At 47.6% G+C, this 25387-nt stretch overlaps 1 protein-coding gene across 1 annotated transcript in view; it reads left to right on the top strand.

Annotated features, from left to right (window-relative positions):
• The window catches only part of cacna2d3a (calcium channel, voltage-dependent, alpha 2/delta subunit 3a), a 337954-nt gene that overhangs the window by 250293 nt on the left and 62274 nt on the right, over positions 1-25387 (top strand). Inside the window, exons 27-32 of the mRNA XM_078414636.1 lie at positions 3111-3155; positions 3636-3698; positions 10807-10877; positions 12499-12574; positions 16686-16738; positions 23924-23979. Coding sequence (XP_078270762.1) covers positions 3111-3155; positions 3636-3698; positions 10807-10877; positions 12499-12574; positions 16686-16738; positions 23924-23979 — 364 coding nt within the window. The remainder of the gene's footprint in view (positions 1-3110; positions 3156-3635; positions 3699-10806; positions 10878-12498; positions 12575-16685; positions 16739-23923; positions 23980-25387) is intronic.

Genomic DNA, 25387 nt, shown 5'->3' with positions numbered 1-25387 from the left:
TGATGCAGATTGTAACGGAATTTGGTGGAAACTCAATTTTAGAATTTTAACCATATAACATATAACCATATAACAATTACAGCACGGAAACAGGCCCGTTCGGCCCTACCAGTCCACGCCGACCACTTTCTCTGACCTAGTCTCATCTACCTGCTCTCAGACCATAACCCTCCAATCCCCTCCCATCCATATACCTATCCAATTTACTCTTAAATAATAAAATCGAGCCTGCCTCCACCACTTCCACCGAAAGCTCATTCCACACAGCCACCACCCTCTGAGTAAAGAAGTTACCCCTCATGTTACCCCTAAACTTTTGTCCCTTAATTCTGAAGTTATGTCCCCACTCTCAAAGGGAAAAGCCTACCCACGTCAACTCTGTCCGTCCCTCTTAAAATTTTAAAAACCTCTATCAAGTCCCCCCTCGACCTTCTACGCTCCAAAGAATAAAGACCCAACCTGTTCAACCTCTCTCTGTAACTTGAGTGCTGAAACCCAGGCAACATTCTAGTAAATCTCCTCTGTACCCTCTCCATTTTGTCGACATGTACCCTCTCCATTTTGTCAACAGAATTATATTTGACAATTGGCATTTAGAGAAATATGCAGCTGCCCAGATATTGTGTTGTGCGCAGGTCACTACCAGGTTCCCTGCTACTCAGGGTTTCTGCCAATTTTCAAAACGTTATTCCCTTATCCTGTATCTGTACACTGTGGACGGCTCGATTGTAATCATGTATTGTCTTTCCGCTGACCGGTTAGCACGCAACAAAAACATTTCACTGTACCTCGGTACACGTGACAATAAACTCAACTGAACTGAAGTGTAACATGCAGTCAGTCAAGTCCTTAGCCATTTGTTCCATATCTGTCCATGTCTTGCCTGTTCAAGAGTCCATGTGAATTTCTTTTGACTGTACACCTTTGGCAGTGAACTTCAGCAATGAACCACACTCTGTAGAATAAGAAAATAACTGCAGATGCTGGTACAAATCGAAGGTATTTATTTCACAAACTGCTGGAGTAACTCAGCAGGTCAGGCAGCATCTCAGGAGAGAAGGAATGGGTGACGTTTCGGGTCGAGACCCTTCTTCAGACTGATCATAATCTGTAGAATGAGTGGAATGATTGTAGTGAATAACTACAGCGACAGACTGGTCCCACCAAGATGCAGCACAGAACACCACAGGATATCCTTCTTCCCTGTGGCTGTCAAACTGTACAACTCCTCCCCCTTCTGTCGTGGGGTGGGGTAGACTGAGACTGAGACTGAGACTGACCCCCTCCCCCAATCTTTGCACATCCCCAATCCTTTCCACTCCTCACTAAAATTTCATGTTTCATGTATTGTGTGTTTTATCACTGTTGGCAGATCAATTTCCCTCCTGGGATAAATAAAGTTCTATCGCATCGTATCGTAGCGTTTCGTAACAGTTTTAGTTTAGTTTAGTTTAGTTTAGAGATACAGTGCGGAAACAGGCCCTTCGGCCCACCGGGTCCGCGCCGACCAGCGACCCCCAAAACATTAACACTATCCTATACCCACTAGGGACAATTTTTTTACATTTGCCCAGCCAATTAACCTACAAACCTGTACGTCTTTGGAGTGTGGTAGGAAACCGATGATCTTGGAGAAAACCCACGCAGGTCACGGGGAGAACGTGCAAACTCCGTACAGACAGCACCTGTAGTCAGGATTGAACCCGGGTCTCCGCTGTTAGGCAGCAACTCTACCGCTGCGCCACAGTGACCCAGTCACACAGTACATCCTCGTGATTCACCTCTGGGTTAAATGCATAGAGCCTTTTACCCAGTGCAGGGGAATAAAAAACGACAGGACTGATGCACGAGAGGCAGGATTTAACGCAGCCCTTTTGCACACAGTGGGTGGTGGGTATATTGAACAAGCTGCCTGGGGAGGTAGATGATGCAGGTACCACAACACAGGGGCAGCACAGAGGTGCAGCGGTAGAGCTGCTGCCTCACAGCGCCAGAGACCCGGGTCACAGGGAGAACATGCAAACTCCACACAGACAGCACCAGAGGTCAGGCTGAACTCGGGCTGCTGAGGCTGTGATCAGCAACTTGACCAGCCGTGCCACTGAGCTTTACTCTGCCTGGAAACTAGAATTATTGATGAAGGGGTAGTCATGTACTGAGGTACAGTGACAAGCTATTTGTTGCGTGCTAACCAGTCAGAGAAAAGACTACACATCAATAACATCAAGTGTGCAGGTGCAGGGATTAATGTTCAGTGCAAGATATGACTTTGAAGACCGATAAACTCCAATTAAAGATAGTTTAATGAGATACATGGGAGGTCAGGACCGCTCTCTAGTTGGTGAGAGGACGGTTCAGTTGCCTGGTAACAGTCGGGATGAAACTGTCCCTGAATCTGGAGGTGTGCGTTTTCACACTTCTGCACCTCTTGCTTGATGGGTGAGACTGGTCCTTGATGATGCTGCTGGCCTTGCACGGTGTAGATGGAGTCAATGGAAGGGGGGGGGAGGGGTACGGCTTCCTCTCTCAAGCTCTGCCTCCTCACACGTTGTCCTTGCGGAGACACTGAGAGGATGCTCCCCCCAAAACCCCCACCATGGAATGAATCTTTCTTCTTCTTCTTCTTCCGTATGTCAACTACAACAATCAAAAATGGCAATTGGTGCTTCAGAGTAAAGTAGTTGATGCTTTGCTGCAAATGTTGTCAGTTCTGTAAAACTACCCAGGGTGGACCACGAGGATGTAAAGCAGTCCCCTCCCCATGGAATGAATGAATGAGTGAATGAATGAATGAATGAATGAATGAATGAATGAATACGTTATAGTCACATGTGATAAATCACGGTGAAACTCTTTGCAAGGTATGCAAATAGGTGACGTTTCTGGTCAGGACCCTTCTTCAGACTCCCATTGGACAAGGGACTCGACCCGAAACATCACCCATTCCTTCTCTCCAGAGATGTTGCCTGACCCGCTGAGTTACTCCAGCATTTTGTGTCTATCTTTGGTGTAAAGCAGCATCTGCACATGACAACAGAGCTAGCTGTGTATTGCACATGTCCACTGCCCTGTGTGTGTTCCTGTGCTGACAACGTTGTGTTCTGTTGCAGTGTGCGTCACTGGATGGGAAGTGCAGTATTAGTTGTGACGATGGGGTAAGTGCGAGCTTGCTTTGCCAACCTGTACTTAAAGTATATGGGCCTGGAAATGGGATCATGTCACACTCATCTAACAACATGTGGCTTGGGAAAGTCTCTTATCAAGCCTTGCAGCCCACAGCTAGACTTGCCGAACACACACTGCTCTGCCATTCTCACTCCACCAGATCCACACTAAACTCTCCGGTATCTCCAGTAAAATAATGCACCTATAGAAACATAGACAATAGGTGCAGGAGGAGCCAGCACCGCCATTCATGGTGATCATGGCTGACCATCCACAATCAGTAACCCGTGCCTGCCTTCTCCCCATACCCCTTGATTCCGCTAGCCCCTAGAGCTCTATCTAACTCTCTTTTAAATCATGGCCATATCAGTTTCATACCCGCGTCGCCCTCATCGTGGATTGTGCAGCACGCTATCCTGATGCAGAACTGCTTATTTGTTGACAACATGTTGAATGTTTTGTGTTTGCAGATAATAAATTGTTACCTCATTGATAACAACGGATTTATTTTGGTGTCGGAGAATTTTGATGAGGTGAGTTTGCTCAATGTAGTGCTGCTTCTGCCAGGCATGATGTTGAAAGTCATGAACTGCATGAACTAGTCTCGCCCTTACAGGGACGTTCCTGAGCCTCGGGTTCCCACCAGTCGTTACCCTGTCAGGAGACTATTTTTAAAACTAAGATCTCTTCTGCATCATGCCTTGCCTGTTGGCTGTGGTCAGCTCAAGGTTGTCCCTGCGTTCAGTACAAGAGTCATGTTACAGCCGTGGAGGCCACATTTCATACAGTTCTGGTCGCCCCATTACAGGAAGGATGTGGAAGCTTTGGTGAGGGTGGAGAGGAGGTTCACCAGAACACTGCAGCCTGGATTAGAGGGTTCCAGCTCCAGGGAGAGGGTGGAGAGGAGGTTCACCAGAACGCTGCCTGGATTAGAGGGTTCCAGCTACAGGGAGAGGTTGCAGAGGATGCAGAGGAGGTGTACCAGAACACTGCCTGGATTAGAGGGTTCCAGCTACAGGGAGAGGGTGCAGAGGAGGTTTACCAGATGCTGCAGCCTGGATTAGAGGGTTCCAGCTCCAGGGAGAGGATGCAGAGGAGGTGTAGCAGACGCTGCAGCCTGGATTAGAGGGTATTGGCCATCTGGCGAGGTTGCACAGACTTGGATAGTTTTCTCTGGGGAGTTGCAGGTTGAAGGGAGACCTGATGCAAGGATGTAAAACTCTGAGCCATAGATCGGGTGGACAGTGAGGATCTCTTTCCAAGGGTGGAAAAGTCAAAGACTAGAGATTAGCGATAAGGCGAGAAGAGATAAAATATCTCCTTTATAAAATATCAAGGAGAAATGCGGGCCATGTGTTTGACACAGAGGGTGGTGGGGGCCTGGAACGTGCTGGTATGTGGTGGTGAGGGGGGCCTGGAACGTGCTGGTATGTGGTGGTGGTGGGGGCCTGGAACGTGCTGGTATGTGGTGGTGGTGGGGGCCTGGAACGTGCTGGTATGTGGTGGTGGGGGGGGCTGGAACGTGCTGGTATGTGGTGGTGGTGGGGGCCTGGAACGTGCTGGTATGTGGTGGTGAGGGGGGCTTGGAACGTGCTGGTATGTGGTGGTGGTGGGGGCATGGAACGTGCTGGTATGTGGTGGTGGTGGGGGCATGGAACGTGCTGGTATGTGGTGGTGGTGGGGGCAGATATTTCAATAGTTTTTAGATCGGCACATGGATATGGAGGGGTATGGATCACGTGCAGGCACAGGAGAGTATGGCATCGTGTTTGGCACAGGCACTGTGGGCCGAATGACCTGTGCTGTGCTGTACTGGACTATGTACTGTGCGTTTGGGAACTTCTGGCAATGTCTATTGGGCATCACCAGATCCAACTTTGCATCTGTTGGTTTAGTTAGACAGAGACCTGGGCTACTAGCATCCAACTACAGAGAAGGTGCTGTGCAGATGTAAGCTGGCTGAATGAAGCTGGACACACCCTGTCAACGAGGTGAATTACTTTGCCCACCTCTTCCACAGTCACAAGCAAGGGCCAAAAATATTGGGGTATTGCAGATGGAGTTGTCTGATCTGTTTGTAAGCATATAACAGCAAGCAAATCACTTAAATAAACCCAGCCATTCATTGTGCAGGCACAAAACTGCAGACGCTGGATTCATCAAAGATCGATACAGAGTGCTGGAGTAACAGGGGTCAGGCAGCATCTCTGGGGAACATGGATAGGTGACGTTTCACAGAGTGCTGGAGTAACAGGGGTCAGGCAGCATCTCTGGGGAACATGGATAGGTGACGTTTCACAGAGTGCTGGAGTAACAGCACTCTGTGAAACGTCACCTATCCATGTTCTCCACAGATGCTGCCTGACCCGCTGAGTTACTCCAGCACTCTGTGAAACGTCACCTATCCATGTTCTCCACAGATGCTGCCTGACCCGCTGAGTTACTCCAGCGTTTAGTGTCTGTCCTGGCAGTTCATTGCCGTTCTTTGTGTACTACAGAGTTGAAGCCTCCAGTTTATTCGTTGTGGACATTGCAATGACCTTTGGAGGCAGTGCATAGCACAGTGACCCGACTGTGTTTAGTTTCATAGAAGCATAGAAAATAAGTGCAGGAGTAGGCCATTTGGCCCTTCGAGCCAGCACCGCCATTCGATATGATCATGGCTGATCCTCCAAAATCAGCACCCCGTTCCTGCTTTCTCCCCATATCCCTTGATTCCTTTAGCCCTAAGAGCTAAATCTAACTCTCTCTTGAAAACATCCATTGAGTTGGCCTCCACTGCCTTCTGTGGCAGAGAGTTCCACAACTGGAGATGGATTTCTCAGAGGCACCACATCATCAAAGGCATTCTTCAGCATAATTCTGTAGCTTGCAGATGCTGTTGCAATTGGAATAGCTAACTTTTGTGTTCAAAGTCAAGTTAGGGCAAAGTACTTATCTGCAGTTGACAGCAATTGGTGGTTCAGAAGAAATTCGGAATACTTTCCCAATTGGGAATCGGACAAATGTTGGCTATTTTCCCTTTTGTGGTTAACATTGCGGCATTAATGTGAATGTTTCTATAATGATAATCTGACGTTGAACTTTCTGGGCCATGGCCATCTGTGTGAATGCAGTAACAGTCTCTGACAGTTGTTCACATGTTTCCAATACACCATCATTAACCAGTGGATGCAGTCCACATTCCCAATTAAAATATTTCCAAATTTCCTGTCATTTCCCATCTCAGTTGTTAAAGGAATTACTTTAGTTTAGGCAAGATTCGAGAGGGACTGCATTAACCCTGTACTTCCATGCACTGGTTAATGTTATATCTTGGTTCAATATGTCCAAATGTAACGCTGCTGGATAATTAAAGTGCTGCAGGTTTGTGATATTTATCATGTGGTTTAATATGCCATTATGGTTGCCAACCGTCCCGTATTAGCCAGGACATCACGTATATTGGGCTAAATTGGTTTGTCCCGTACGGGACCACCCTTGTCGAGTATTAGGCCCGGGGGCCGCTGTAGGCCCAGACACTGTAGGCCCGGACACTGTAGGCCCGGGGGCCGCTGTAGGCCCGGACACTGTAGGCCCGGGGGCCGCTGTAAGCCCGGATACTGCAGCCGCCTAACGCAGGTTGCATAGCAACCAGCCTCCCGGCCCGGGCGGCCACCATTGGTGGAGCGGGAGCACGTGGCCACTGGCTGGGTGAGGTCACGTGGGGCGCGGGGCGGTGACGTCACCATTCGTCCCTTATTTGGGAGTGAGATAGTTGACAACCCTATATGCCGTGTTCATAAGTTCATAAGAGATAGGAGCAGAATTAGGCCATTCGGCCCATCAAGGCTACTCCGCCATTTAATCATGTCTGATCTATCTGCCATGGTTGAATGGCAGAGTAGACTAGATTCTCCATACATTTGTAAATGTTGGCAGACAGCGTGGATTAAGAAGAATTAGCTTAGTTTAGTTTTTATATACAGCATAGAAACAGGCCCTTCGGCCCATTGTGTGCCGCTGACCACGGATCGCCCGTACACTAGCTTTATGTCATAGAGTCATAGAGTGATACAGTGGTTTGGCCCAACTTGTCCACACCGGCCAACATGTCCCAGCTACACTAGTCCTGCCTGTCGGCGTTTGGCCCATACCCCTCTAATCCTGTCCTATCCTACACACTAGGACCAATTCATAGAATCCAATTAACCTGCAAACCTGCATGTTTCCAGTCTTTGGATGTTTTGCTCAGGATGGAGGTAACCTGTTTGTCTGTCACCCCTTTAGGTTTCCTGTTTTGTTTCGAACAAGGCCCCAAATGTTCTATTAATGCAGGGACATTTCTGGTGTTTCCTGTCATGAACACCAGTCCAGTGTAATTTTAGTTTAGTTTAGTTTAGGGATACAGCGCAGAAACAGGCCCTTCGGCCCAACGAATCCGAGCAGACCAGCGATCCCTGCACACTAACACTACCCTACACAGATAAGGGACAATTTACATTTATACCAAGCCAATTGACCCACAAACCTGCACGTCTTTGGAGTGTGGGAGGAAACCAAAGATCTCGGAGAAAACCCACGCAGGTTACGGGGAGAACGTACAAACTCCGTACAGACAGCACCCGTAGTCGGGATGGAACCCGGGTCTCTGGCGCTGTGAGGCTGCAACTCTACCGCTGCGCCACCTTTATGGAGAATGTTTCAAAACTCCAACATTGTGCTTGACATTTGTTTATTTTAGTGAACAACAACAGGAAACATCAAGCAGTATTTTAAATAAGCTAAGTGATATTGAGTGTAGGGCTACAATCAAACATAATGTGTTCAAAACACCAGCACAAGAAAGAATGGATTTAATAATACATGGGGTCTATTTCCCACATATAAATCCAGGCTCTAAAACTACTGAGAGATGTGTTTTATAATTCAGTCCACCTGTGGAGTCCTTTGTGGAAACATTCCTAAAAACTGAAAAACATATATTTTTAAAATAAACAGATATATTAAATGCGGAAATATTTGTCATAGTTGAACGGCTAAATGTTGTTTCAATACCTTCCTCACAAACCACAATCCAAAGTGGAACTGGAAACAGAGACGACTTTGACCATTAATGATCTACAGTTCAGATGTGTAGTCAAACAGAATAGAGATAAAGTTCATGTTTTCTCATGTTTGAATGGGGAGAGATTGGTCTTTCTGCAAAGATGCCACAGACAGAGGACCCATGTGTTTCTCATTTCCAACACACAGCTCTGAGTTGAGATGGAGTCTGCATAATCAGATTTACCACTGAAATACTATCCCATAAACAGGTCTCATATTTAATGGAAGGGACATTTAAAATAAAACTGAAGCGGTCTTTAATTTTTCATCAATTAGTTTCCTCTATTGCACGTATCAGTTTTCTAATGGTAATGTCGAAGCATGTTGTGTGAATTGTCTCCATTATAAGCCCACCATTGCATTTTGATCCATCAGCCCAGTAGTCCATTCTGAAAACCCTGAGTACAAGGTCATGCCTTTACTGAGCTGCATGGCTGAATGATGGCTGAATGAAGTGTAATTGCTGGTGAAATGTGGCCAATCCCAGTAATCATTGCCACCAAACCGGACCTCAGTCTCACCTACGGAGCAGATAACTTCCATTTGATCCGAACATCATTCCACCCAAACAAGACAGCAAATGTTAAGGGAATTTCCTTCACATTTCCTCAATTCACCTTGGCAATCATTTACTATCAGTAAAATTAAGGTTTAAAATAATGTAATTTAGTTTAGAGATACAGCGTGGAAACAGGCCCTTCGGCCCACCGGGTCCAATCCCCGCACACTGACACTATCCTACACACACTAGGGACAATTTTTACATATATGCCAAGCCAATTAACCTACCAACCTGCACGTCTTTGGAGTGTGGGAGGAAACCAAAGATCTCAGAGAAAACCGAAGATCTCAGAGAAAACCCACGCAGTTCAAGGGGAGAACGTACAAACTCTGTACAGACAGCACCCGTAGTCGGGATTGAACCTGGGTCCCTGGCACTGGAAGCGCTGTGAGGCAGCAACTCTACCGCTGCGCCACCGTGCCGCACTTTAAAAAAAATATTTCCATATGTAGCACATGATGTTCTTAAAAAGAGAAAAAAATAAATGTCGCAAGACTGTTTTCTAAGCTCCCACAGCTGACCTGTCTGTGTGTCCGTGTGTGTCCGTGTGGTGTCCGTGTGGTGTCCGTGTGGTGTCCGTGTGGTGTCCGTGTGTGTCCGTGTGGTGTCCGTGTGGTGTCCTTGTGGCCGTATGGGTCCGTGTGGTGTCCGTGTGGTATCCGTGTGGTGTCCGTGTGGTGTCCGAGTGGTGTCTGTGTGATGGCCGTGTGGCTCCGTGTGGTGTCCGTGTGGTGTCCGTGTGGTGTCTGTGTGATGGCCGTGTGGCTCCGTGTGGTGTCCGTGTGGTGTCCGTGTGGTGTCCGTGTGGTGTCCGTGTGGTGTCCGTGTGGTGTCCGTGTGGTGTCCGTGTGGTGTCCGTGTGGTGTCCGTGTGGTGTCCGTGTGTGTCCGTGTGGTGTCCGTGTGGTGTCCTTGTGGCCGTATGGGTCCGTGTGGTGTCCGTGTGGTATCCGTGTGGTGTCCGTGTGGTGTCCGTGTGGTGTCTGTGTGATGGCCGTGTGGCTCCGTGTGGTGTCCGTGTGGTGTCCGTGTGGTGTCTGTGTGATGGCCGTGTGGCTCCGTGTGGTGTCCGTGTGGTGTCTGTGTGGTGTCCGTGTGGTGTCCGTGTGTGTCCGTGTGGTATTCGTGTGGTGTCTGTGTGGTGTCCGTGTGGTGTCCGTGTGGTATCCGTGTGGTGGCCCACCCTGACTACTGGATCATCTGACAATTAGAAACATAGAAACATGGAAACATAGGTGCAGGAACAGGCCATTCGGCCCCTCGAGCCAGCACCGCCATTCAATGTGATCATGGCTGATCATCTAAGATCAGTGCCCCTTTCCTGCTTTCTCCCCATACCCCTTGATTCCTTTAGCCCAAAGAGCTAAACCTAACTCCAACTCTAACTCAGTAATTCATGATATGACTGAGCTCTCCAAAACTGCGCATCTGTGCAACAGAGCAACCCCAGAAGGGTCGTGCTCCAGCCCCCTGTCTCTTGCGATTCACTCCCTAGCAACCCACTACCTAGTAATTCTTGCAATTCACAACCTAGTAACTATTCACTGGAGTTTAGAGGGATGAGAGGGGATCTTATAGAAACGTATAAAATTATAAAAGGACTGGACATGCTCGATGCAGGAAAAATGTTCCCAATGTCAGGGGAGTTCAGAACCAGGGGCCACACAGTCTAAGAATAAAGGGGAGGCCATTTAAAACTGAGGTGAGAAAAAACTTTTTCACCCAGAGAGTTGTGAATTTGTGGAATTCTCTGCCACAGAGGGCAGTGGAGGCCAATTCACTGGATGAATTTAAAAGAGAGTTAGATAGAGCTCTAGGGGCTAGTGGAATCAAGGGATATGGGGAGAAGGCAGGCATGGGTTACTGATTGTGGATGATCAGCCATGATCACAATGAATGACGGTGCTGGCTCGAAGGGCCACATGGCCTCCTCCTGCACCTATTGTCTATGTTAACCCCTCTAAAATAGTTTGCTGTTCCATTTCTTCCCAGACTGGAACGTTCTTTGGCGAAGTGGAAGGAGCAGTCATGAATAAACTAATGATGATGGGGTCGTTTAAACGGTAAGGAGAAGGCCTGATGCAAGTTATATCATCACAAGGCTTTACATCTGATGCACTTCCCCAATGTTGCGTTACAAATAATAACAATCCTAAACATGACTTCATTGGGATACAATACTCAACAAATAAAACTGATTGTGATCATCAGGATTATTTCTATGATGTTCCCAGCGTTTGGGAACTTAATTTTCCACAGTCAATCCCGGATTGTCCCTTGCCCTGCCCAGCACTGGAGGATCAGAGGGTAACGTATACAATGGTTGAAAGGCTTGATGCTTGCTTTACGTCAGTCAGTAATCTACACAGGCCTGATGTAGGTGGCCGGTGGAGAGCAGGAGGCTGAGGGGTGACGCGTATAAAATCATCAGGGGGAATAGACCCTGTGAATGCAAAGGTGAAAATGTGAAAGGGGAAAGGTTGTTAGTTTGGTATAGTTTACAGCGCGGAAACAGGCCCTTCGGCCCATCGAGTCCGCGCCGACCAGCGATCCCCGCACATTAACACAAGCCTACACACACTAGGGACAATTTACACTTATACCAAGTATACAAACACAAGCCAATTAACCTACAAACCTGCACGTCTTTGGAGTGTGGGAGGAAACCAAAGATCTCGGAGAAAACCCACGCAGGTCACGGGGAGAACGTACAAACTCCGTACAGACAGCACCCGTAGTCGGGATCGAACCCGGGTCTCCGGCGCTCTAAGGCAGCAACTCTACCGTGCCACCCAAATAGGAACCTGAGGGGCAACACTTCTCACAGAGGGCGGTGGGTATATGGAACGAGCTGCCAGAGGAGGTAGTTGAGGCTGGGACTATAACAGCAATGAAAAGACATTGGGGCAGGTATATAGATAGGACAGGTTTACAAGGTTATGGGCAACTTGGAAAATGACAATACATTCATTTTAAATGTGGAATTTTGAAGATTTGTGGATGGATTTGCAAGTAGAAACTGCCGGAGCAATGTGTCTCTCCGAAATTAAACGTGACATGAATTGAAATTGCATGAGTGTAAAATGTCACCCGTTTACTATTCTAATGTAAACAGTCACAGCTCGCTGGAGTAGAAACCTTACACAGCAGGTGTAATTCAGCACTGATGTTAGCAGCTAACCTTCTTTAAAAGGATTATTGCTGCCATTAGAATGAAACGTCACCCTAACAGCGGCCTCTCCATAGCTGAGTAATGCCTTCAACCTAATGCTGATTAAATTAGGAGCAGCTTATTTAGTAATGTATCCTTCTTCATGTGCTGTCTGGCAAACTGCTGCAGAGCTAGGGAACGTGGATTGCATGAGTACCTGTCCAATGTAAGTCTAGTTATCCGGCTCCTCACCAATGACTAGTAAGTCTAGTTATCCGGCTCCTCACCAATGACTAGTAAGTCTAGTTATCCGGCTCCTCACCAATGACTAGTAAGTCTAGTTATCCGGCTCCTCACCAATGACTAGTAAGTCTAGTTATCCAGCTCCTCACCACAGATGTGTAAATAAAGTACCAGTGTAAAAGAGCATGTTGCAGAAGCTCGCCGTTGAAGTATTGCTTCTCATTTTGGTTTTTAATATCTTCTCGTGTTTCTTTTCCCGTGAAGTATTTATCTGTTCCTTCCTGTTTTAGAGTAACACTTTACGACTACCAAGCCATGTGCAGAACAACAGTGGACAACAGTGGCAGTGCACCCAGCTTATTGGATGTAAGTACACTACAATACAATATATCTTTATTGTCATTGTACAGGGGTACAACGAGATTGGGAATGCGCCTCCCATACGATACAATAAATGAATTAGCTAGTCAGTATTAATTTAAACAACCCAATGAAATAAATTAGAAACAGATTTAAAACAGAATAAAGTGCAAGTAGATCTGTGCCGGTTCACTGTGCGATGTGACCATCCGGCTCAGCAGGACCGGTTCATAGCAGCTATGGCCCTGGGGATGAAGCTGTTCCTGAGTCTGGAGGTGCGGGCGTAGAAGGCCTTGTATCATCTGCCCGATGGTAGAAGTTCGAACAGACTGTTGCAGGGGTGTGAAGAGTCTTTGTGGATGCTGGTGGCTTTTCTGAGGCATCGTGTGTTGTAGATGCCCTCCAAGGCTGGTAGCTGTGTTCTGATTGTCCTCTGAGCTCTATGGACTACCCGCCGAAGAGCTTTCCTCTCTGCCTCCGTGCAGCTGAGGTACCACACAGGGATGCCATGTGTTAGGATGCTCTCTATGGTGCAGTGGTAGAAGGTCGTCAGCAGCTGTTGGGGTAGACCAGACCTTTTCTGTGTTCTTAGGTAGAACAGTTGTTGCTGTGCCTTCTTGACCAGTGCAGCAGTGTTAGTGGACCATGTTAGGTCCTCCGAAATGTGAGTGCCCAGAAACTTGAAGTAATGGCTGCCACGCTCCATGCACCCAGATACATGAACCCAGTAATCTAAGCAGGGCTGTGATGCGTTTGTAGGTGCGCGCCAATCTCAAACACAAGTCCAACGAAGAGTGAAAGGCTTGGGTAGAGTGGATGTGGAGAGGATGCTTCCACTAGTGGGAGAGTCTAGGACCAGAGGGCACAGCCTCAGAATTAAAGGACGTTCCTTTAGGAAGGAGATGAGGAGGAATTTCTTTAGTCAGAGGGTAGTGAATCTGTGGAATTCTGTGCCACAGAAGGCTGTGGAGGCCAGTGGATATATTTAAGGCAAAGATAGATTCTTGATTAGTACAGTGTCAGAGATTATGGGGAGAAGGCAGGAGAATGGGGTTGAGCAAGATAGGTAGACCAGTCATGATTGAATGGCGGAGTAGACTTGATTGGCCAATGGCCCAATCCTGCTCTAACAACTTATGAACTTCCGAATTGATCAGGTTCCCAATATTAAGTCTTCAAGCCAGTTTGAGAAACTTTAAAATAAGAATATCTACATAATATATATACAGTAAGAATAATGCCACTGTGAAAGGGTGTCCTGCTTATAGTTACTGTGATGACATTGTTCCTGCTTATCCCAGCTATGTGTACATTATTGTGTTGGATGTTCATGTTCATAAGACATCAGAGCAGAATTAGGCCATTCGGCCCATCAAGTCTACTCCGCCATTCAATCATGGCTGATCTATCTCTCCCTCCTAACCCCATTCTCCTGCCCTCTCCCCATAACCTCTGACATCCGTACTAATCAAGAATCTGTCTATCTCTGCTTTAAAAATTACTTACTTGGCCTCCACAGCCGTCTGTGGCAATGAATTTCACAGATTCACCACCCTCTTATTATAAGAAATTCCTCCTCATCTCCTTTCTAAAAGGTACGTCCTTTAATTCTGAGGCTGTGCCCTCTGGTCCTAGACTCTCCCACTAGTGGAAACATCCTCTCCACATCTTGTATCTATCCCTTTACTGGGTATTCTGAACATAGAGGAGCAGAACAAAAATGTCATGGCTTTTTTTCTTTCTCTTTGCTGACTGCAATTTCACGCAAATAAGTGATAATTGGTTTTAGGATTGTGAGATTGAACAGTTATTTTAGTGTACTAGTAACCCATAAACTGTGTACTAAATATACATAGAGCATCATAGCATGATCATTTGTTATAAAAGAGAACTAAAGAGCTAATTTTGGTAAATCTATGACCATGAGTATAATGCTATGGATGCTGCTACCTGTCCACACCAATTGTAGTAGGAAGGAACTGCAGATGCTGGTTTAGACCGAAGCTAGACACAAAATGCTGGAGTAACTCCACGGGTCAGGCAGCATCTCTGGAGAGAAGGAATGGGTGACGTTTCTGGTCGAGACCCTTTTTCAGGCTGATGCACTTCTCCTGACCCTGTCTCACCCTTCGCCCTAATGAAGGATGTGCCACTTGAGAATGACCTGTATCCAACTAGAATACCATGCACAATGTAATTGTGTCATGTGGGTAGATTATTACAAGCCCCAACCACATAACTGTCCAGAAAACTACCCACAACAATGTTCATCTCCAGTCTTTATCACTTAGGCCTGAAAGTCATGTAATAGGAGCAGAATTGGGCCATTCGGCCCATCAAGTCTACTCCGCCATTCAATCATGGCTGATCTATCTCTCCCTCCTAACCCCATTCTCCTGCCTTCTCCCCATAACCCCTGACACCCGTACTGATCAAGAATCTATCTATCTCTGCCTTATAAATATCCACTGACTTGGTCTCCACAACTTGTCAATGTCTCCATATACTCCTGAATATTTCGATGGAACATAGTGCAGTACAGCACAGGAACAGGCCCTTTGGCCCACAATGTCCATGCCCAACATCTTGGCAAGCTAAACTCATCTCCTTTGCTGCACATGATGCGTATCCCTCCATGACAAGGTTCTGACTATCTACCATATCTATGCCTCTCATAATTTTATACTCTTCTACCAGGAGCCCCTCAGCCTCCAATGACCCAGAGAAAACAATCCCAGTTTGTCCAATCTCTCCTCATATTTAATACTCTCCAATCCAGGCAGCATCCTGGTCCCTAACTAGTCTGAAGAAGGGTCTCAACCTGAAACGTCACCCATTCCTTGTCTCTCGAGATGCTGCCCGTCCCCCTGAGTTACTCCAGCTCCATTCTGGTCTCTGCACCCTCTCCAAAGCCTCCACACCCATCCCGTGTCGGGCCACCCAAACAAGATGCGATTGTTCAATCGCCCTATAAAGCTTCATCATGACGTCGTGTCTCAGTCTCAACGCCCCACCTGATGAAGGCAGGTGTACCATACGCCTTCTTTACCACTCTGTCCACCGGTGTTACCACTCTCAGCGAGCTGACAAAATCAATGTTGCCAACGGTTGTGCCACCAACTCTATACTCTCCCCCTAAAGGGTTGTCAAGGGTTGGGTCACTAACTCTATACTCTCTCCCTAAAGGGTTGTGCCACCAACTCTATACTCTCCCCCTAAAGGGTTGTGCCACCAACTCTATACTCTCCCCCTAAAGGGTTGTCAAGGGTTGGGTCACTAACTCTATACTCTCTCCCTAAAGGGTTGTGCCACCAACTCTATACTCTCCCCCTAAAGGGTTGTCAAGGGTTGTGGCACTAACTCTATACTCTCCCCCTACATTTGATCTCACTAACACCTCACGCTGGCTCGGATTAAACTCCAGCTGCCATTTCTCCACTCAAAGCATTACGCGTAAATAATGAAAGCTCGTAGTTTATCTTGTTCAGCCTTTTCCCCCTGGCAACTGTAGAATTACCACTGAGATTTATTCATTGTCAGATTGCCCCCCTGTTCTCAGCCATTGGTCTCTGTGTAAGTGCCAGAAATGCTCAGGGAAACCTAGCCCATCAGTTACTGACAGCAAAATGAACTCATGGTCCGCTCATAGTCTTTAGTTAAGGAACCCTGGAGGAACAGCACCTCATATTTCACTTGGGCAGTTTACACCCCAGTGGTATGAACATTGACTTCTCTAACTTCAGATAGCCCCTGCTTTCCCTCTCTCTCCATCCCCTCCCCCTTCCCAGTTCTCCCACTAGTCTTACTGTCTCCAACTACATTCTATCTTTGTCCCGTCCCCTCCCTTGACATCAGTCTGAAGAAGGGCCTCGACCCAAAACGTCACCCATTCCTTCTCTCCCGAGATGCTGCCTGACCTGCTGAGTTACTCCAGCACTCTGTGAAACGTCACCCATTCCTTCTCTCCTGAGATGCTGCCTGTCCCGCTGAGTTATTCCAGCAATGTGTGTCTGTCTTCGGTTTAAACCAGCATCTGCAGTTACTTCCTGCACCAATGTCCTTGCTTTATACGATACTATCCACAACTCCGTGAACTAACTGACTTGCTTTTCCCCAGCCTTATTATGTCTTCTTTGCTGCCGTGAAGTGGATTATGACAGAACTCATCCTGTAAGTACATTCCTCCTTGTGTTCTGAATCATGACTTGTTGCCCTGACTGTCCTCCTGATTACATTGTATCTTGGTCTGCTTCGTCCGCACCTTCTCCTAGCTAACAGCGATCTATTATACATTTCCCATGATACTTTGTCCCCTTTGATGTCTTGTTTTCACACCTTACCCTTCCATATCTCTGTGTCTCCCACTCCCCTGACTCTCATTCTGACGAAGGGTCTCAACCCGAAATGTCACCTATTACTTCTCCCCAGATACTGCCTGACCCGCTGAGTTACTCCAGCACTCTGTGAAACGTCACATATTCCTTCTCCCCACAGATACTGCCTGACCCGCTGAGTTACTCCAGCACTCTGTGAAACGTCACCTGTCCATGTTCTCCACAGATGCTGCCTGACCCGCTGAGTTACTCCAGCATTTTGTGTCTATCTTCGGTGTATTAATTGATCCTTTCTGCACTCTATTTCCAACAAAAGCTGATATCTGTGAATGACATTGTTTAAATATCTGTAAACATTAGCAGTTGTTCACAAACAAGGACCTTTAATTTAGTATTCAAGGACATCATTCCGTTAGATGTGGATTTAATCAAATAAATATTCCGAAGATAGACACAAAACGCTGGAGTAACTCAGCGGGTCAGGCAGCATCTCTGGAGAACATGGATAGGTGACGTTTCACAGAGTGCTGGAGTAACTCAGCGGGTCAGGCAGCATCCCTGGAGAACATGGATAGGTGACGTTTCAGGTCTGGACTCTTGGAAGGTGCCAACTCAAAACATCACCTATCCAGCCTGACCCGCTGAATTACTCCAGCAACTTGAGTTCTACCTCCACTGGCAACTCCATACACCGAGCTGTGTGCAAATGTTGCCCCTCAGAGTCTTATGAAATCTTTCCACGCTCTCACCTTAAGCCTACGTCCTCTCATTGCTAGATTAATTAGTGTGCGGCACGGTGGCGCAGCGGTAAAGATGCTGCCTTACAGCGCTTACAGCGCCAGAGACCCGGGTTCAATAATGACTACGGGTGCTGTCTGTACGGAGTTTGTACGTTCTCCCCGTGACCTGCGTGGGATTTCTCTAAGACGTTCTGTTTCCTCCCACACTCCAAAGATGTACAGGTTTGTCAGTTAATTGGCTTGGTATGTAATATAATAATTGCAACTAGTTGTGAGTAGGGTAGTGTTAGTGTGTGGGGATCGCTGGTCGGTGCGGACTTGGTGAGCCTGTTTCCTCGCTATATCTCCGATCTCTAAACCAAACTAAAGATAGACACAAAATGCGGGAGTAACTCAGTGGGACAGGTGGCATCTCTGGGGAGAAGGAATGGGTGATGTTTCAGTCCGAGACCCTTCTTCAGACCAAACTAAATGGAACCATTTATTGCCATGACACGGGGCCCTAGTTTGGGCTCGCTGTCTTTCAGCGCTGGTGGACTTTATTGCATCCCACCCCCAGCAGATAACACCCTTGAAGAATAGCACAATAATCACACTCCATTTGAAACAGTCAGCATTCACAAAGTCTTCAGCACTAATGGATACCATTTAGCTCTCAGCTACTGTCTATTAAAGATTCAAAGTGACATGTGTTTGGCATTTCAGTCTCGTTTATATCGAAGAATTATTTCTAAATCCGTCAAATGAGCTGGATGCCTTTAATCTCTGCACAAAAAGACTTCAAGATGCCACGAATGGAAAGATTTATCTAATGGCCATCTGGTGAAACTGAGGTTGCAGTTAACGTAGGCAGGACTTAAAAGGGGAAGAAAGTCGGGTGCACCTATTTATAAAACAAAGTATTACTCCAACATTATACATATAAAAATAGTAAACCCACTCACTGTCTGTAAACCTCCCATTTACAGGGTCTCCACACCAACATTGATCACTGCAGCCTGACAGCACTCCTTTGGATCTTTACAAGATTAAAGTAGGAACAAAAGTTAGCTGATCTGCAGACACAGGACTGATAACATTAGGTTTAGGTTCATGTTTATCATTGTCACGTGTACCGAGGTACAGTGAAATGCTTTGTTCTGCATGCTGTCCAAACAGATCAGATATACCATACATTGGTACAATCAGTCCAAACTCAAGTACAATAGGGAGACTGGATGGATTTAAGAGAGAGTTAGATAGAGCTCTAGGGGATAGTGGAATCAAGGGGTATGGGGAGAAGGCAGGCACGGGTTACTGATTGTGGATGATCAGCCATGATCACAATGAATGGCGGTGCTGGCTCGAAGGGCCAAATGGCCTCCTGCACCTATTGTCTATGTTTCCATGTTTCTCAAGGGCCTGTTTCCATGCTGTTTGGCTCTAGGTGTGGGGTGAATGAATGTCTCTCCTTCCACATCACTCCATGATTCCACCAGTCAGTCAACAGAGGAGTAGTTGTGTGAAATACATGCAACCTCTCTGCCCCCTTCAGTGGTTACGGTACACTTGTCCTTCGATGATTCACTGTGGGGTACTGTCATGTCATGTCATGACTTGATGGAAGGCTGACTCCTCAGTAAATTAACCTGTGACCAACGCCAACATACCATGTATCATATATATAACGCCGACATAACGCAGTTTGTGGGGTAATTGGCTTCCGTCAAATAATTATCCCCAATGTATAGGATAGTACTAGTGTACGGGGAGATCGCTGGTCGGCATGGACTCGGTGGGCCCAAAGGCCTGGTTCCATGTTGTAACTCCAAAATAAACTGGAGGCTTTTAGATAGGCACATGGATATCAGTCTGAAGAAGGGTCTCGACCAGAAACGTCACCCATTCCTTCTCTCCAGAGATGCTGCCTGTCCCGTTGAGTTACGCCAGCATTTTGTGTCTATCTTCGGTTTAAACCACATCTGCAGTTCCTTCCCACACAATGTAGAGGCGTTGTCACCAATCCCTGCGCCAATCTATGTTCACTAATAGTACGAAGCAGTTGACATTGTGTATCGATGATGACATGTTTATCATCCTGCAGTCAAACATAGATAGAAACATAGACAATAGGTGCAGGAGGAGGCCATTCGGCCCTTCGAGCCAGCACCGCCATTTAATATGATCATGGCTGATCATCCACAATCAGTACCCCGTTCCTGCTTTTTCCCCATATCTCTTGATTCCGTTAGCCCTAAGAGCTAAATCTCTCTCTTGAAAACACCCAGTGAATTGGCCTCCACTGCCTTCTGTGGCAGAGAATTGAACAGATGCACAACTCTCTGGGTGAAAATGTTTGTCCTCATCTCAGTCCTAAGTGGCCGACCCCTAGGGTTGCCAACTTCCTCACTCCCAAACACGGGACAAGGTGACGTCACCGTCCCGCGCCCCAGGTGACCTCACCCAGCCAGCGGCCACGTGCTCCCGCTCCACCAATGGCGGCCGCCCGGGCCGGGAGGCGGGTTGCTACACACCTCCGTTAGCGGGCGTCCGGGACTACAGTGGCCCCCGGGCTACAGTGTCTGGGCATGCAGTGTCCGGGCCTGCAGTGTCCGGGCCTGCAGTGTCCGGGCCTGCAGTGTCCGGGCCTGCAGTGTCCGGGCCTGCAGTGTCCGGGCCTGCAGTGTCCGGGCCTGCAGTGTCCGGGCCTACAGTGTCCGGGCCTACAGTGGCCCCCGGGCTACAGTGTCTGGGCCTACAGTGTCCGGGCCTGCAGTGTCCGGGCCTGCAGTGTCCGGGCATGCAGTGTCCAGGCCTACAGTGGCCCCCGGGCTACAGTGTCCGGGCCTACAGTGTCTGGGCATGTAGTGTCCGGGCCTACAGTGTCCGGGCCTACAGTGGCCCCCGGGCTACAGTGTCCGGGCCTACAGTGTCCGGGCCTACAGTGTCCGGGCCTACAGTGTCCGGGCCTACAGCGGCCCCCGGGCCTACAGCGGCCCCCGGGCCTAGTACAAGAAAAAGGCGGTCTCGTGCGGGATAAACCTATTTAGCCCAAAATACGGGATGTCTCGGCTAATATGTGACAGTTGGCAACCCTACCTACCCCTTATTCTTAGACTGTGACCCCTGGTTCTGGACTCCCCCAACTTTGGGAACATTTTTCCTGCATCGTAGGGGCCATCTCTGTGGGAATGTGTGTAGGATGTGAATGGACAGTGTGGAATACCCAGCGATCACTCCAATGGCAACCTAACCAATATTGTCATCAAACACGAGCAGCAAGCTGACAGAGCCCTCTGCAAATCAAGCATGTCTCAAACGAGTCCTTGGTCTATTGTCAAAACAATCAGTTGAGTGTAATTTACTCATCGACCTGGCTCTGTGGGTCGTGCTGTAAACTGCATGCAGCTGCATTTGAAGAACCATGAATCATAACCCAGCATTTCTGTAAAGGACATTGAGAGTAACATTTCATCATTTTCTCTCAACAAAGTGGCTTCGCTTTCCCGACTAAACTGATCGCAGCTGCTTACATTTTCCACAGTACAGTACTTAGCTGGCAAAATGCTTTTGCAATCAAGTGCCTCAAACAATGTGTCCCACCTTGGATCACGTGTGCGTGGAACAGCGCAAGACTGGAAACAGCGAGGGGCCAGGAATCCATCACTTGTGCAGTGAAAACTGACATTGCCATCAATGGTTCATCGATGTACTCAAGAGAGAGTTAGATATTAGATTTTTTTTAGATTTAGAGATACAGCGAGGAAACAGGCCCTTCGGCCCACCGGGTCCGTGCCGCCCAGCGATCCCCGCACATTAACACTATCCTACACACATTAGGAACAATTTTTACATTTACCCAGTCAATTAACCTACATACCTGTACATCTTTGGAGTGTGGGAGGAAACCGAAGAACTCGGAGCAAACTCATGCAGGTCACGGGGAGAACGTACAAACTCTGTACAGACGGCACCCATAGTCGGGATCGAACCTGAGTCTCCGGCGCTGCATTCGCTGTAAGGCAGCAACTCTACCGCTGCGCCACCGTGCCGCCCTGATATAGCTCATGGGGGCTAACGGAAACTAGGGATATGGGGAGAAAGCAGGAATGGGGTACTGATTCTGGATGATCAGCCATGGTCATGTTGCTGGCTCGAAGGGCCGAATGTTTTTATTCTATGTTTCAATGTTTCACTGTTGCTTTTATTGTCACATGCACAAATCCACAGTGACATTATTTCCTGGCACACAGCCCAGTGGAGTATTGTCGTACCTGAGCACATCCTTGATTAGCAAAGTGTACAGAAATAGTCTACTGAGCTTGCACGCATCAAGACAAGTGGAATTGTCAAAACCTTGACTGATTTCATCTTGTGGGACGGGGTCAATCATTGGTGTCCACATTGTTAGAGCTCGGAATGTGAAAATAGAACTACAACACGTTCTGAAGCATGTGTATAAAATCATGAGAGGAATAGATCGGGTAGATGCACAGAGTCTCTTGCCCAGAGTAGGGGAATCGAGGTCCAGAGGACATAGGTTCAAGGTGAAGGGGAAAAGATTTAAAAGGAATCTGAGGGGTAAGTTTTTCACACAGAGGGTGGTGGGTGTATGGAACAAGCTGCCAGAGGAGGTAGTTGAGGCAGGGACTATCCCGACGTTTAAGAAACAGTTAGACAGGTACATGGATAGGACAGGTTTGGAGGGATATGGACCAAGTGCAGGCAGGTGGGTCTAGTGTAGCTGGGACATGTTGGCTGGTGTGGGCAAGTTGGGCCGAAGGGCCTGTTTCCACACTGTATCACTCTGTGACTCTATGAAGGACCTGTTTCCACACTGTATCACTCTGTGACCCTATGCAAACTCCAGTGATATTCTGGGAAACAAAAGGTCGCAAGGGCCCGATGATATCATTCTCACGTGAGGCAAAGTGGTTTCTTTTGCCAGGACTGCATTGTAGCTCAGGCCTTTGATGCAACTGTTGGCATTTCTGAGCCACAGATGGGAATAACTGCATTTGGATTCTTTGAAACAGCCCAGTTCAGTGCAAGATATTACGTTATTTTAAATGACCAGGCTGCCTTTTGCCACCTTGATCTCTTTCTAAAATTATTCAAGAAAGAATTGTGAAGAAACGCAGTAGAAGGCAGGGATTTCTACACAGTGCTTTCACACATCGAACACAAACAGTGCAGCTGTGGAACCTGTACATCCCATATGCAACTTATAGAAACAAGAGGGGTCTCGACCCCAAAAGTCACCCATTCCTTCTCTCCAGAGATGCTGCCTGTCCCGCTGAGTTACTCCAGCATTTTGTGTTTCCCTACAATTCTTAAAGGTTTGGACAGGCAAGATGCAGGAAACATGTTCCCGATGTGGGGGAGTCCAGAACCAGGGGTCACAGTTTTAGGATAAGGGGTAGGCCATTTAGGACTGAGATGAGGAAAATCTTTTTCACACAGAGAGTTGTGAATCTGTGGAGTTCTCTGCAACAGAAGGTAGTGGAGGCCAATTCACTGGATGTTTTCAAGAAAGAGTTAGATTTAGCTCTTTGGGCTAACAGATTCAACGGAGAGTGGGGAGAAAGCAGGAATGGGGTACTGATTCTGGTTGATCAGCCATGATCATATTGAAGGGCGGTGCTGACTCGAATGGCCTCCTCCTGCACCTATTTTGCTATGTTTCTATGTTTTCTATAATCCATATCCTCCATTCCCTACATATTCATGTGCCTATCTAAAAGCCTCTTAAACGCCACTATCGTATCTGCCTCCACCCCCACCCCTGGCAGTGCGTTCCAAGCCCCCACCACCCACTGCCTCCACCCCCACCCCTGGCAGTGCGTTCCAGGCCCCCACCACCCTCTGTGTAAAAGAACTTGCCCCCCCACATCTCCTTTAGACTTTGCCCCTCTCACCTTCAAGCTGTGCCCTTTGGGGTTTGATTATTCCAGCCTGGGGAAAAGGTTCTGACCGTCTATGTCTCTCTGCCTCTCTAAAGCTTATACACCTCTATCAGGTCACCCCTCTTTGACATGTCCAGGGGGGGTAACGTCTGTGACTGGTGGAATTATGAGTAGCTGGTTTACATATTATTCACCCAAAAATATATAACGAGGAGCTTAATATAACAAGCTTCTCAATATCTTGTTGTTCCACTGCACCATGTTACGTAGAAACCTGACAAATGGCTCTGGATGATTTTGGAAATATGGCCAGTGCAGATTTGTAAACAAATGCCTCAGTGATGTGGTTTTTATCGGCCGCTAACAAATGTATTTTGTGATTTTTTCTGTCGCTAGATTTCTGGTGGAGTTCAACCTGTGCTGTTGGCGAAGCTCTGGCTTCACAGTGAAGGGTAAGTTTGAACGCCGGGTCTGTCATCTGCAAACAGTCTCTCCATGAAACAGTGTGTCACCTCTCCTCTGTGACATGGACCTGAGCCCTGGTACAGCACGGAAACAGGCCCTTCGGCCCCACCGCTCCATGCCGACCAAGATGCCAAACCTAAGCTGGTCCACTTTCTCTCCCTGGCCTCGCACCTGTACAAATGTTTTTTAAGTGCTGTGAGAGTACCTGCTTCAACTGCTGTACCTCCTCTGCCAGCTCGTTCCAGATAGCCACCGCTCTCCATGTGAAAAGGTTACCCCTCGGGTTTCCAACAAATCTTTCCCCCCTCTCCTTTAACCTATGTCCTCTGGTCCTTGATTCTCTTACCCTGGACTGTGTATTCACCCTATCTATTCATAGAAACATAGAAAATAGGTGCAGGAGGAGGCCATTTGTCCCTGCGAGCCAGCACCGCCATTCATTGTGATCATGGCTGATCATCCACAATCAGTAACCCGTGCCTGCCTTCTCCCCATATCCCTTGATTCCACTAGCCCCTAGAGCCCAAATGGAAACAATTCCTCTCATGATCTTGTGCACGTCTATAAGATCACCCCTCATCCTCCTGCGCTCCAAGGAATAGAGACCCAGCCTCTCCCTGTAGCTTGGACCCTCGAGTCCTGGCAACATCCTCGTTAAATCTTCTCTGCACCCCTTCCAGCTCAGTGACATTCCATCATTCCCATAGCAGGGTGACCAAAACTGACCGTAATACTCCAAATCCATATCACCAGCATCTTGTTCATCTGCAACATAACGTCCCCAGCGTCTGTACTCCGTTCCCTGACTGATTAAGGCCAATGTACCAAAACCTTTCCCTACCATCCTCTCTGTGGAATTATGCAAATCCCACATCCTGATGTAGGATTTTCCTGATTTTCAGCACAGGCTTGATGACAGTTTTAGACAATAGACAATAGGTGCAGGAGGAGGCCATTCGGCCCTTCGAGCCAGCACCGCGATTCAATGTGATCATGGCTGATCATTCTCAATCAGTACCCCGTTCCTGCCTTCTCCCCATACCCCCTGACTCCGCTATCCTTAAGAGCTCTATCTAGCTCTCTCTTGAATGCATTCAGAGAATTGGCCTCCACTGCCTTCTGAGGCAGAGAATTCCACAGATTCACAACTCTCTGACTGAAAAAGTTTCTCCTCATCTCAGTTCTAAATGGCCTACCCCTTATTCTTAAACTGTGGCCCCTTGTTCTGGACTCCCCCAACATTGGGAACATGTTTCCTGCCTCTAACGTGTCCAACCCCTTAATAATCTTATACGTTTCAATAAGATCTCCTCTCATCCATCTAAATTCCAGTGTATTTTTACACTGGGTGTCAGAGCAGTCTCAGAGGCGATGGGATGAATATAATATAGGTTC

The sequence above is a fragment of the Rhinoraja longicauda genome, chromosome 17 (genome assembly GCF_053455715.1).
Source record: "Rhinoraja longicauda isolate Sanriku21f chromosome 17, sRhiLon1.1, whole genome shotgun sequence".
NCBI lineage: Eukaryota > Metazoa > Chordata > Chondrichthyes > Rajiformes > Arhynchobatidae > Rhinoraja > Rhinoraja longicauda.
This window is presented reverse-complemented; position numbering and strand designations above follow the sequence as displayed.